This window comes from Nematolebias whitei, chromosome 5 (assembly GCF_014905685.2).
Source record: "Nematolebias whitei isolate Nwh7 chromosome 5, NemWhi1, whole genome shotgun sequence".
Taxonomy (NCBI): Eukaryota; Metazoa; Chordata; class Actinopteri; order Cyprinodontiformes; family Rivulidae; genus Nematolebias; species Nematolebias whitei.
In genome coordinates this window covers 31003295-31016147 of record NC_056502.1, presented here as the reverse complement: position 1 = coordinate 31016147, position 12853 = coordinate 31003295, and the positions used below count along the sequence as shown (strand labels likewise).

Genomic DNA, 12853 nt, shown 5'->3' with positions numbered 1-12853 from the left:
AAAAAAAAAAAGATTTTACCACCGTTTATGACCTAAATGAACAAATAAATATGAACAAGTTAAAAGGATTTTGCTAAAGGCCTTTAACAAAGTTTATTTTTCATCAACATCTGATCTTGTGTCCTCCCTGCCAGACCTTTTGTTCCGTCCACTAAAATATTTCTCTCTGAAGGTGTTGTGTCCCTGGTAGAGGCTGACGCCGGCGTCCATCGGATGAGTGAGGCCATCCAACTCCTGCACAAAGAAAAATAAATATGTTAACTTCACCTGAATAGTGTTAAAGTGCTGTCTTTTTTTTTTCTTTTGCACACGTGATAATTATTATATAAACTAAAAATCTAAATGAAAAAGCAACTGACAATTTTCCATTTACAGGTTTGTCATTTTTAGATTTTAAGATTTTAAGAACCAGTTAATATTATGCCAGTTAATATTTATTTGTTTTATTTTAATAACACATTTGTCTTTGCTGTGAGTCACAGCCTGACAGACAGAGGCATGAAGGGTAGACCAAAGATACAAAAAGAGAAAGAATGAGGGGAGCAGAGCTGGAATTGATTAATCTGTTGGGGGAAAAACATTCTCGCTTTATCTCACTCACTCAAAAGGAGCCACACTCGACGGCAGGAGAAGATTTTTAACAAGTATTTACTTTTAAAGACAGATTTTCAGGGCAGGTTACATAGATATACAAAAGTACACACATGAAGCCCAGTCACAAGAATCTGCCATGGGCAGTGTGCGAAGCTTGTTTTTATACGCTTATCAGTTCATCCAAGTTCAGATTCGGAGGCGTCCTTGAAGAGACAACTGTACATAGCAGCCTCACCCAGCTCCTAATCCAGCTTTCTACTAGCCCAAACATATGATTCATGGGCAGAGTTAACATTCTCAGCCGTGGTAGTTAAAAAGATCCATAACTTTAACCAAAAATTCCCTAACAGAATCCACCTTTTTTTCCCTAATACTGCAAAGCAACCTGAAAACATTTATCATGACCATTCTGAAGAAACAACCTAAAAATTGAGACTGTATTGATAGGAACTTGAAATGCAATTCATTTGACACCTACCAAAACTCTAAAGTTTAAAAAATTTTAACAGAACTTTTCCTGAAGCAATGGATATCGCCCAGCTCCTTTCACTCATTCTTTTTTTTTTCCATTTACCCTTTATTTATACAGGTAGTCTCATTGAGTCACAGGAACTCAAACTAAACTAAATGAGAACTTAAACTAATATCATCTTATGTTAATAAAGAGTACACCCGTCAAAAAACTATTGTACAGCAACACAGCAATCTATAGGAATGGATGGGACAAGCAAAGACCTTGTATAAAATCTGACCATGATTTGTTACCTTGAACTTGGAGTTGGGATAATGAACTGTGCATGTGGCACACTGTCAAATGATGATGCATATGTGTATGAAGTTTCATTAAATTACTTTGAGCAGATCAGACGTTACGGGCAGGACAAGAGAGAGTTTACTGTCATGGGGACAAGGACTATACCAGAATACATCAGTCTTTCGACAGGTGTATAAAAAGTGATCGAGTTGTATTTTTGCACAGTCGTTCTATATGTAGAGGAACATATCTTCTATGCATCCACAACAAACTGGCAGAAACACCATCCTAACTGTATCATGTACAGGTCCTTCTAAAAAAATTAGCATATTGTGATAAAGGTCATTATTTTCCATAATGTAATGATAAAAATGAAACTTTCACATATTTCAGATTCATTGCACACCAACTGAAATATTTCAGGTCTTTAATTTTTTTAATACTGATGATTATGGCATACAGCTCATGAAAACCCAAAATGCCTGTCCCAAAAAATTAGCATATTTCATCCCACCAATGAAAGACAAGTGTTTTTAATACAAAAAACGCCAACCTTCAAATAATCATGTTCAGTTATGCACTCAATACTTGGTCGGGAATCCTTTTGCATGAATGACTGCTTCAATGCGGCGTGGCATGGAGACAATCAGCCTGTGGCACTGCTTAGGTGTTATGGAGGCCCAGGATGCTTCGATAGCGGCCTTAAGCTCATCCAGAGTGTTGGGTCTTGCGTCTCTCAACTTTCTCTTCACAATATCCCACAGGTTCTCTATGGGGTTCAGGTCAGGAGAGTTGGCAGGCCAATTGAGCACAGTAATACCATGTTCAGTAAACCATTTACCAGTGGTTTTGGCACTGTGAGCAGGTGCCAGGTCGTGCTGAAAAATGAAATCTTCATCTCCATAAAGGTTTTCAGCAGATGGAAGCATGAAGTGCTCCAAAATCTCCTGATAGCTAGCTGCATTGACCCTGCCCTTGATAAAACACAGTGGACCAACACCAGCAGATGACATGACACCCCAGTGACTGTGGAAACTTGACAATGGACCTCAAGCAATGTGAATTATGTGTCTCCTCTCTTCCTCCAGACTCTGGGACCTTGATTTCCAAAGGAAATGCAAAATTTACTGTAATCAGAGAACATAACTTTGGACCAGTCAGCAGCAGTCCCAGGCGAGATGCTTCTGACGCAGTCTCTTGTTCAAGAGTGGCTTGACCTGGGGAATGCAGCACCTGTAGCCCATTTCCTGCACACGCCTGTGCACAGTGGCTCTGGAAGTTTCTACTCCAGACTCAGTCCACTGCTTCCGCAGGTCCCCCAAGGTCTGGAATCGGCCCTTCTCCACAATCCTCCTCAGGGTCCGGTCACCTCTTCTCGTTGTGCAGCGTTTTCTGCCACACTTTTCCCTTCCCACAGACTTCCCACTGAGGTGCCTTGATACAGCACTCTGGGAACAGCCTATTCGTTCAGCAATTTCTTTCTGTGTCTTACCCTCTTGCTTGAGGGTGTCAATGATGGCCTTCTGGATAGCTTGTTTAGAGAACCTTTTCATGATATGCTAATTTTTTGGGACAGGCATTTTGGGTTTTCATGAGCTGTATGCCATAATCATCAGTATTAAAACAATTAAAGACCTGAAATATTTCAGTTGGTGTGCAATGAATCTGAAATATATGAAAGTTTCATTTTTATCATTACATTATGGAAAATAATGACCTTTATCACAATATGCTAATTTTTTGAGAAGGACCTGTACATCATGCATAACTGTTGTTTTACTGGCAAAAGTGTTTGGCCAATAAACTAAAACGATAAATTCTCATTTCGTTTAGACAAATAACAAACTAAACTGGGTAGAAATTCTGACCTTGTGTTATAAACAAGTAAAGATTTAAAGGCTCAGGCTGCCAGCAAAGCAATTAGTGTTTGATGGGGAGAATACCATATTTTTGTTTGTATTAGGCAAAAACACAGAGAGAGAGAAACGAAACCAGTATAAAATACATTAGGAAAATTAATCCACAAGGACGCTTTGTCTGATAAGAAAAAAAAAACTAAAAAACTGATAAACATAAATCATCACCAACAAATACAGTGAACATAACTTGGATTTAATAATAAATTAGGCAAACAACAAGCTATATATGTCATCAAGTACACCTTACACTTTATGAATCAGACCGCCTTTTCACAGTCCTTTTAATAAAATAAAACATTATTAGTAATAATACACACATAAACAAGGACACAAACAGGCAAGTTAATGCCAAATAAACATTTAAAACAAACAAACAAACATAGCTGTGAACCCGAATAAACAATGCAGCTACGGGTAATTTAAAACTTATGGTATTTGGAAAAGAGAAAATGCAACCTGAGACAGATACTAGTCAGATAAGATCACACAACTTTGTATGTGTGTGTCAAACGTGCCATTTATGGGAGCAATTTGGGTTTTTGAAGTGGAATGGATGTCAGATCTAAAGATGGATTGTTTTCCATGTGACGTGATTAGGCCGTTTAGGGTTCCAGTATAAAATAAATGAGCCAATCACAGCCAGATGGTGGGGATTTACCATAGAGGCCGACACCATCACTTCCAGAGGGACGACATGTGAAAACATATGCACATACATGTACTCAGAGCATGCCTACGTTGTTACATATACATACCATTTTTGGAAGATATGGTGAATGCATTGAAGAGCAGACAGACACATGTGTTCTCACTTTACATTCAGGCATCTGTGCTGCTGCTTATGCGCACGTGTGTGCGTGCACAAACTCTATGGCTCATGAGTCAGTAGTATTCAATAAGGCCATTGCAAAACTAAATTTAAGTTAATAGTGATATACTTGCACTTCCAGTTAACAGATAAGACAAAAATTTAGAATGCTGTAAACAACAGGCACACATAAAAAAAAGGATGTGTCCAAAAATAGACTCATACAAAAATGTTACGCAACCTGACAAAGTGGTGGAAATGAAACTGTGCATGTTGAAAGGTCATGGGGCTGCATTACGTTCTACGCAGTAGGAAGCGGCAGCTCCTTCAGCCTGAATACAAGCATGGATTTAGTGCAGATTTGGAGTCATACAGTTGTTTCCCCTACTGTGCCAAGTTGGCCCCCAGCAACTGGAAGTGGTACTCAAGATCCAGCAAACTGACACTGGGTCAGCAATGACATCTAAGTGGGTCCCACTTCTGTTCGGTTAGAGAAAATCAGAGGACCTAGATGAACACAAGACAGGTAGTCCATAGACAACATGTAGTGTGTGTGGATGGGGGTTGACTTGTTGACGGACAGTACTAGGGCGGTAAGACACATATGGTGCTTTGCCACTGTCTCAACACTCTGTGGTTCTGCACTGCACTACTTAAGGGTCTACCCCACTACCTGTTGCCACCCCCACCTACCCCGGTTTATGGGACCATCTTGGTTCTAAGCAAACTGCTCTGAAGTGACGATTTTGACGTAAGTATGCAGCAGCAAATTATTGGCTAGCGGAGCTACGTCACCGGATGACCCACCAAGTTCGGTTTCTTTCTTTACTATTTTTTGTTCTAGTTGTCTAATTCCTAGTTTAGTAAGGAAGACCAATAGTGTCGTGGACCAACAAGGTCCAGATTGTTCTGTCTTTATTGGCAGATGAGAGGATTCAGCACAAGGTGGACAGCACTACAAGAAACAAGCAAATTTACTACGAGATATTTGAGATGATGGTGCAGCAGGACTACACCCGGACATTTAAGCAATGCTGGGCTAAGCTAAAAAAGTTGAAGTCAGATTACAGTTACGATGCCTGCCCACTTTACATCAACAAACCCGCCCACAGAGCAGAGAAACAAGTCAGAGTGACAAATCACCTAAACCTGAGAAGAACCAATAAGACGAGAACCAACTTAAGTCATATTTATCAGTGGCAAAGCAGCTATACAGAAGATGTCACTGATGTAGTCCTGTGCCATCAGGGTCCCCAGAATCACCTAAGGTGATCAAAAAGTAATGTATGGCTCCACATCATAATATAAGATGTACCAGCTATGTGTCTCTCCATACCATCGACATGACTAGTGCTACCGCCTCAGCACAATATAGGCACACACGTGGGGACACAGAACTGATAATCAAAAATAGAGCTCATTGAGCGACACTTGTCATCAGTATTTACCTCCTAGTTACAGTATCACAGCAAACTCAGCCAAACTCTGGTGTTAATGATTGATAGCCTATGGATATGGATGGTGATGCTGTAGTCTGACTAATGCCAGGCTTCAAGACCCTGTGCAGGATAAAATGAGGTGTTGTAAAGATGTCAATAACCAAATCTGGATGTCAGGCACAGATGTTCTGTCATGTTTAGTGCACAATAACATGATCTGCTATATAACTTTCCAATATGTTTAGGTGTCCGTGAGTACCATTTGATAGCAACACTGGACCACAGTGTCACCTCTATCAGATTCTGTCAGCTGTTAGTAAAGATGTTTAATGTTTTGACTGCTGAACTTCACTCACTGTTTTGATTGACTGCTGGGCACTCAAGCAATTCCCTGATAATGCTATCACTTACCTCGTTATGCCGCCACTTGTGCCTTCAGGTGCTTATTCTAGATCTACCAGCTGTTTGCAAATTAAATCATTTACATATGTACTGTTGGCCAGCATGCATGTGTACGAAATGACATCTAAATCAGACCAGTCTTTCTGGATACTTAACTTTTGTTGCCGTTTTACTGTGCATTTTCAAATAACCTGTTGAACAGAAATACTAAAAGTAAAAATTATTTATTGGAAATTAAACTACATACCGATATTTAAACCTAATAGGGCACATGTTAGGATTTCTTTGAGAATAGGTCAAGTTCTCACACTACAGTTAAAAATCCAAAAAAGTTCAATCTGGTCCTCTGGACATTAACAAATAAACAAAAAACAAAAGCAAAAAAATGTAGAAACGTTTCGTCTCTCATCCGAGAGACTTCCTCAGTCTGAGGTGCTGTTTTCAGCTCAGTCTCTTAAATAGCACCTTCTCAGAGTGGATCAACCAGTTTGCTGCTGACAACCAAAACCAGCTGCTCACATGCTCAAGAAGGACCATCAGCCTAACAATGGATCATTAGCACACTGATGGCTGTTTACTATTCACAGGGGGTTGAGTGATACTAGCAATAACAGCATTGTAAGAGGGGGACAGTGGAACACGGAAGCCTCCACCCTGTTTAACGATGGACGATTTCTTTTCATAAAGATGGCCTCCTTTACTCCTCTCTCAAACCATCGTTCCTCTCTGTCCAGGATGTGAACATCTTCATCCCTGAAAGAGTGACCGCTGGCCTGGAGATGAGTGTAGACCGCAGAGTCCTGGCCTGATGATGTTGATCTTCTGTGCTGGGCCATCCTTTTGGCCAGTGGCTGTTTAGTTTCCCCGATGTAAGACTGATCACAGCCCTCCTGACACTGAACAGCATACACAACATTACTCTGTTTGTGCCGGGGGACTGGATCTTTGGGATGAACCAGTCTTTGCCGTAATGTATTTTGGGGTTTAAAAGCCACTGGGACTTATGTTTAGAAAATAAACGTCTCAGTTTCTCTGATACTCCCTCAACATACGGAATGACCACTGGTCTGGGTTCCTCCTTTTCACCTGTTGGCTGACTGGAGTCCCGTTTGGGTTTCTTCTCTGCTTTCAGGAAGGCCCAGTTAGGATATCCACATTGCTCTAGAGCCTGTCTTGTGTAGGATTTCTCCTTCTGCCTGGCTCCTGAGCTAGTGGGGACGCTGTCTGCTCTGTGGTACAGAGTCCTGATGACTCCTAACTTGTGCTCCAAAGGGTGATGGTAGTCAAAGTGCAAATACTGGTATGTGTGGGTGGGTTTGTGGTACAAAAAGGATGGCCCAGCACAGAAGATCAACATCATCAATCAATCAACCTTTATTTATACAGGTAAATCCCATTGAGCCTCGAGGACTCATTTACAAGAGAGACCTGATTTCAACAAAGAAAGATGACAACAATGGACAACAGCAACAACAATAAACAGTTATAAAAAGCATACTACAGTTTTTTTTGTTTTTTTTTTAACAAATAGGATGGCTAAAAGGAAAAGGTAACAAAACAAAAAACAGCTAGATTCCAAGACAAATGTAGAAAACTAAAAACAGGAACATGTCAGCATTGGTCCCTGCCAGGTGTCCAACAGATTCTTAAAGACACTTAGAGAGGTCAAGGTCGAGAGCTTCAAATCTTTTTGTAAGATGTTCCAGGAAACAGGAGCGGAGTAGGAGAAGGCCCTTTTGCCTAGTTCAGTCCTCACTGAGGGAACACTGCAGGTAATAATGTCCTGAGAGTGCACGCTGTAGCTGCACTCACGCAGAAACATGTAGGAGGAGATGTATGAAGGCAGCAGACCAAGAAGTGATTTAAAGATGAAAATGCACCAGTGAGAGAGTCTGCGTGAAGTTAATGATGTCCAGTTAACCAGTGAATATAGGGTGCAGTGGTGGGTACGATAATCACAGCCAGTTATGAATCTTAGTGCACCATGATAGACAGCATCCAACATCTGCAGCATCCAACATCTGCAAGGTTCTTGTAGGAGCGTTCATGTAAATAATATCACCATAATCAATTGAGGGAAGGAAAGTCACAGATACAAGGCGTTTTCTAGCATTCAGGGTTAGACAGGATCTGTTTCTGAAAAAGAAACCCAGTTTAACTTTCAGTTTCTTTACCAAGTTTTCCACATGGAGCTTAAAAGAGAGATGTGAGTCGACCAAGATACCCAAATATTTATAGGAATCAACAAACTCAATGGGGACACCATTTGAGGATAAAATCGGAGGAAGAACTGCTGGGACCAACTTCCTATTTGAAAAAAGCATCCCTTTGGTTTTGTCGGCATTTAGGACAAGTTTGAGGCGAAACAAATCAAATCAGGCCAGGACTCTGCGGTCTACACTCATCTCCAGGCCAACGGTCACTCTTTCAGGGATGAAGATGTTCACGTCCTGGACAGAGAGGAACGATGGTTTGAGAGAGGAGTAAAGGAGGCCATCTTTGTGAAAAGAAATCGTCCATCATTAAACAGGGGTGGAGGCCTCCGGGTTCAACTGTCCCCCTCTTACAATGCTGTTATTGCCAGTATCACTCAACCCCCTGTGAATAGTAAACAGCCATCAGTGTGCTAATGATCCATTGTTAGGCTGATGGTCCTTCTTGATCATGTGAGCAGCTGGTTTTGGTTGTCAGCAGCAAAACTGGTTGATCCACTCTGAGAAGGTGCTATTTAAGAGACTGAGCTGAATACAGCACCTCAGACTGAGGAAGTCTTTCGGATGAGAGACGAAACGTTTCTACATTTTTTTGCTTTGGTTTTTTTTTTTTTTTGAATGTCCAGAGGACCAGATTGAACTTTTTTGGATTTTTCTACCTGGATTATTGAGCATGCATCAGGATACAGTTAAAAATATGTTTGCATTGTCATCATGGTCACTTCTATGTCTGTTTTGGTCATTTAATAAACTAATAAAATTTTTTTCCCCCTGTTCTTTAAAATCCAACAATCTTGGGCACATACCTCTGGCTCTTTGATTTTCTCCATAGTGATTAGGCGTCGTGAAGTGTGGGTGGATAGGAACTGCTCACAGTTGCTGATGATCCGAAGACAAGGATGAACGGGAATCACTTCCTCGCTATACCTGAAGAAAGACAAAGCAAATCCAAATGTATTAATGTAGACAAAAGTTATTGGTCATTTAGTTAAAAAACTGTTTTAGCTTTAATGGAAGACATTTCATTTCTCTCTGTTCATGTCTTGTCCTGTTTCTTAAATAAACACTACACTTTATAGCAGTTTGCTGGCAGTGAAATCACTGCCAGCAAATCTTAAGAAGCCCCTCTTGTGGAAAAAGTGAATCTAAGCTAACGGGTTGACTGCTTGCTCAGTCATCCCCTGGCTGGTCTGGGTTAAGGCCTATTAACAGCAGGTGATGTATGTGTTTGCATGATTGTGTCAGTAGTACTTTCTCCGAACCACCATCAGAGCAGCAACAGTCTCAGGCCCTGTACACACGTAGCCTGGTGTTTGAAAAAACGAATATCCGCGCAAAAAAATATCGCCGTACATACATGTTCGGATAGAGAAAATGATCGTCTACATGAACCCGGTGATGTTCACCACAGAGCGTTGTAAAGAATATGCCCAACCCATAGGAGGCAGTGTAGTGCAAAGGTGAAACGTATATCAGCAAATCACAACCCTTCAAAGCAACCACAACTTCCTGTTAGTATTGAATCATGGCGCCTGGAGGTTCGTTTGTGTGGACAGACCGCGAGGTTGAACTACTATTAAATACCGTGTTGGAGTACAAAGTTAATAAAACTCAGGAAAATGTCGACTGGGAATCCTGTCAGAACAAGTATGTTGATATTTTAGCGCTTTTTTTAGAGCATTACCCAACGGAGTCCTCCGACGAGTTTCCCCATTCACATGCCGACATCACGCGCGGGAATTTAACAACAAAAATGAAAGCAGTCCGAGGTAAATATCGCCATGCTGTTGATACAGGACGCAGGAGTGGACACGGTCGAGTGGTTCTTCTGTACTTCGAACTGTGCGAACAAATCTGGGGTGGCTCTCCAGCTAGTACTACCATATCCTCCGGTATTGAAACAGCTGACCTGGATCATTCTCGGACCCTACCCTCACCATCCACATCTTCTTCCTCCACTACCATGGATGTAGCAGACACAGGGTCTGATAATGAAAGCAGTGTGGGTCCTACTTCAAAGGAGAGGAGAGACCTGCTTGATGTACGTATATTTTTCTGTCCATTCCTCATAAATAAAAGTACTTTTGCTGTAAATGTTCATCTGTTGGATGTACTATAATTCACGGAACAGGTTTGTTGAATTGTGTTGCTATTAAAAATACAGTTAAGGCAATATGTGTGTTAAAAATTATGCAAGAGTTGAGGTGTGTAGTGGAGGCTGGAATGTGATGTTTTTTATATTTTACTGTGTACGGGTTGCTGATTTATTTTTATTATTATTGCAAAAAAGAAATGACACCATCATGCTCTTACTCATCTCATATTATGTTAGGCCTACATATTCATTAGTTTGATGGGGTGGTGGGTACAAAATACACTTTAAGACATATAGCAAACATTGGATACGCTGTTATTACATATTGTTATGTAGAAGTGATGTGAAAAGTACAACATCAACATGATCCAGGTTTACTTTTTTATGTTTAATTGTGATGATTTTCATTTCTCTTTTGAAGGCAAAACTAAAAGGACACAGACACGACCGTCTGAGGAGAAAGCTGCCTGCTGAGACCCAGTGGCTGAATGCTCTTGAGGAAGACCAGCGTGTGAAAAAGAGACTGGTGGAAATCATTGAGACATCAGAACAAAAAGCATCCGAAAACTATTCAAAAATGTCCAATACACTGGAAAGACTTACCACATCGATTGTTGATGGGTTTTCTCTTCTGAAACAGGTCATTCATGCACCTGCACAACCACCACACTACATGCCATATGAGCCAAGAGGTCCGATGTATTCGCACACAATGGCCCACCATTCTGTCCACCAAAACTCAGCAAATTACCCATACCCAAACAACTCCACTTCTGACAGAACACGTCAAAACACAAGACCAGGAAACACTATGAACACTGAAGCTGTGTTCCACACACCTGCTGAAGCCACTGACCAATTTTCATTCAGTCAGGCCCTTTTTAATGACCAGTAGAGTACTGTTTTATACATCGAAACAAGTCTGGTACAGTTAAGTATATACAAGTTCCACTTTTGCACAAGGTTGCACACATGTCAGGTTGTTAATCACAGTGTTATTTACTCTGACAGTGTTTTTTTTCTGTTTGCTATCTTTTTATACATACTGTGAAAAGCTTAAAATGTAGCAATTGCACAATACTTTAACTATTTACATTTTTGTTACGTGAATCTTTATAAGAGTGGTGATCTAGTCCAGTCCTTGGGAGCTACTGCTACTTAGATGTATTTCTCCAAAACACCACTATCAAATACATACTGATGATTGAAATCAGCTATTTCATACTGGTTTGTTGAAGAAAATGCAGCTGAAATGTACCTGTGGTAGCTCCCAAGTTATGGACTTGGGCATCACTGATTTAAAAGTGTACAGTAACTGTGCTGCTTTTCTCCCATGTTTAAAAAGCTTTATCTGTTGTAGATCTGTTATAATCTGATCTGTTCATAAATGAAACACAAAATAAGAACATGTTAAGTGTGTTCGTTTGAATAAATTGACAAACATTTTAAAAGCAAGTTTCTTTATGTGAATTTTTGTGAATATGACATTTATCAGTTACAAATACAGTCATGTTCATCAGAAAGTATTGGCAGCACTATTTAATACACTACAGGTCCAATTTTAAGAGAGAAAAGTAAAATCATTTCACTTAAAAGTCTGTCTAATGAGCTACAAACTATTATATAATGTATCTAAATCCTGGGTGGTAGCTTTTCATGCATTAAGAGAATGAAATGCAATAACATTGCACAAAACAATTTAAAAATTCTCTAACATACATGGTGCTAACTATAACGTTTTTTTATGAAAAAACAACGCAGTCTGCTAAATAGTTCACAGGTTTTTGTGTTTATGGATCCAGACACTGAGTGAGGACTCTCCTGACCCGCTTTCCTTCTGCTGCCAAGCTGTCTCCTCTGACCACTGGCTGTGTGTCCGGTTGATTGTTCCTGTCATGTTGAATAGCTTCAGTTATTCTGTTTTCATCCACAGTGTCTTTTGATGCCTCACAAAAATTGTGCAACACAAAACATGCATATATAACAAATGGAAGATCGTTCATATTGATGTCCATGGCTCTCCTCAGGGCTCCAAATCGGGCTTTTAGTCTTCCAAATGCACATTCAATCACCATTCTAGCTCGGCACAACGAAAGTCCAAAGTACTGCTCCTGAACATTGCTTCCTCCGTTAGCATATTCTTTCATCAGGTAAGGTAGAAGTGGGTATGCAGGGTCACCCAGTATGTAAATGGGTATAGCGTCTTCGTTCTCCACAATTTGTCTTGGACAGGGGGGAATCTTCATGTTTTTCAGATTTGTGTTTATTGTGGAGTTAGCAAAAACTCTGGCATCATGCACACTCCCTGGCCATTTCACAACTACATCAATAAAGCTGTACTTGTAATCACAGGTGGCTTGTATGTTAAGAGAAAACCTCCCCTTCCTATTTAGGTACTCTGTAGAATTAGCTGATGGCTGCTTTATCTCCACATGAGTCCCATCCACAGCTCCAAGGCACTGAGGGAGACCATAAGCCTGCTCAAATCCCTCAACAAGTGCACGCACAGCAGTCTCTGTTGTTGGCATTTTTATGTAAGATGGTCCCAAGTACACAGTTATAGCCTTACACACCTCTCTAATTATGTTTGAGACTACTTGTCTTGATAAGCCAAATGCATTGGCCGTTT

The 12853-nt window shown here is 40.5% G+C and overlaps 2 protein-coding genes across 2 annotated transcripts; one reads left to right on the top strand and one right to left on the bottom strand.

Moving 5' to 3' along the window:
* Window positions 1-27: 27 nt before the first annotated feature.
* On the bottom strand, window positions 28-9056 carry LOC119410196 (tRNA (guanine(10)-N2)-methyltransferase homolog; the record flags this gene model as incomplete). The annotated part of the gene is given in 2 exon segments (XM_037677108.1): window positions 28-234; window positions 8936-9056. Coding segments are annotated over 2 exon segments (262 nt in total), but the record flags the coding sequence as incomplete, so codon positions are not given.
* A 384-nt stretch (window positions 9057-9440) lies between these two features.
* LOC119410194 lies at window positions 9441-11197 on the top strand. Its single transcript, XM_037677107.1, has 2 exons — window positions 9441-10170; window positions 10646-11197. The coding sequence occupies exons 1-2, from the start codon at window positions 9655-9657 to the stop codon at window positions 11117-11119; spliced, it is 990 nt and encodes a 329-aa protein (XP_037533035.1). The 5' UTR covers window positions 9441-9654; the 3' UTR covers window positions 11120-11197.
* The last annotated feature ends 1656 nt before the right edge of the window (window positions 11198-12853 follow it).

Bases quoted from the DNA above. Each gene is read 5' to 3' on its own strand.
- LOC119410194 (XM_037677107.1), top strand. From the start codon at position 9,655: ATGGCGCCTGGAGGTTCGTTTGTGTGGACAGACCGCGAGGTTGAACTA. The intron at 10,171-10,645 runs GTACGTATATTT...TCTCTTTTGAAG, and splicing joins AGAGGAGAGACCTGCTTGAT to GCAAAACTAAAAGGACACAG.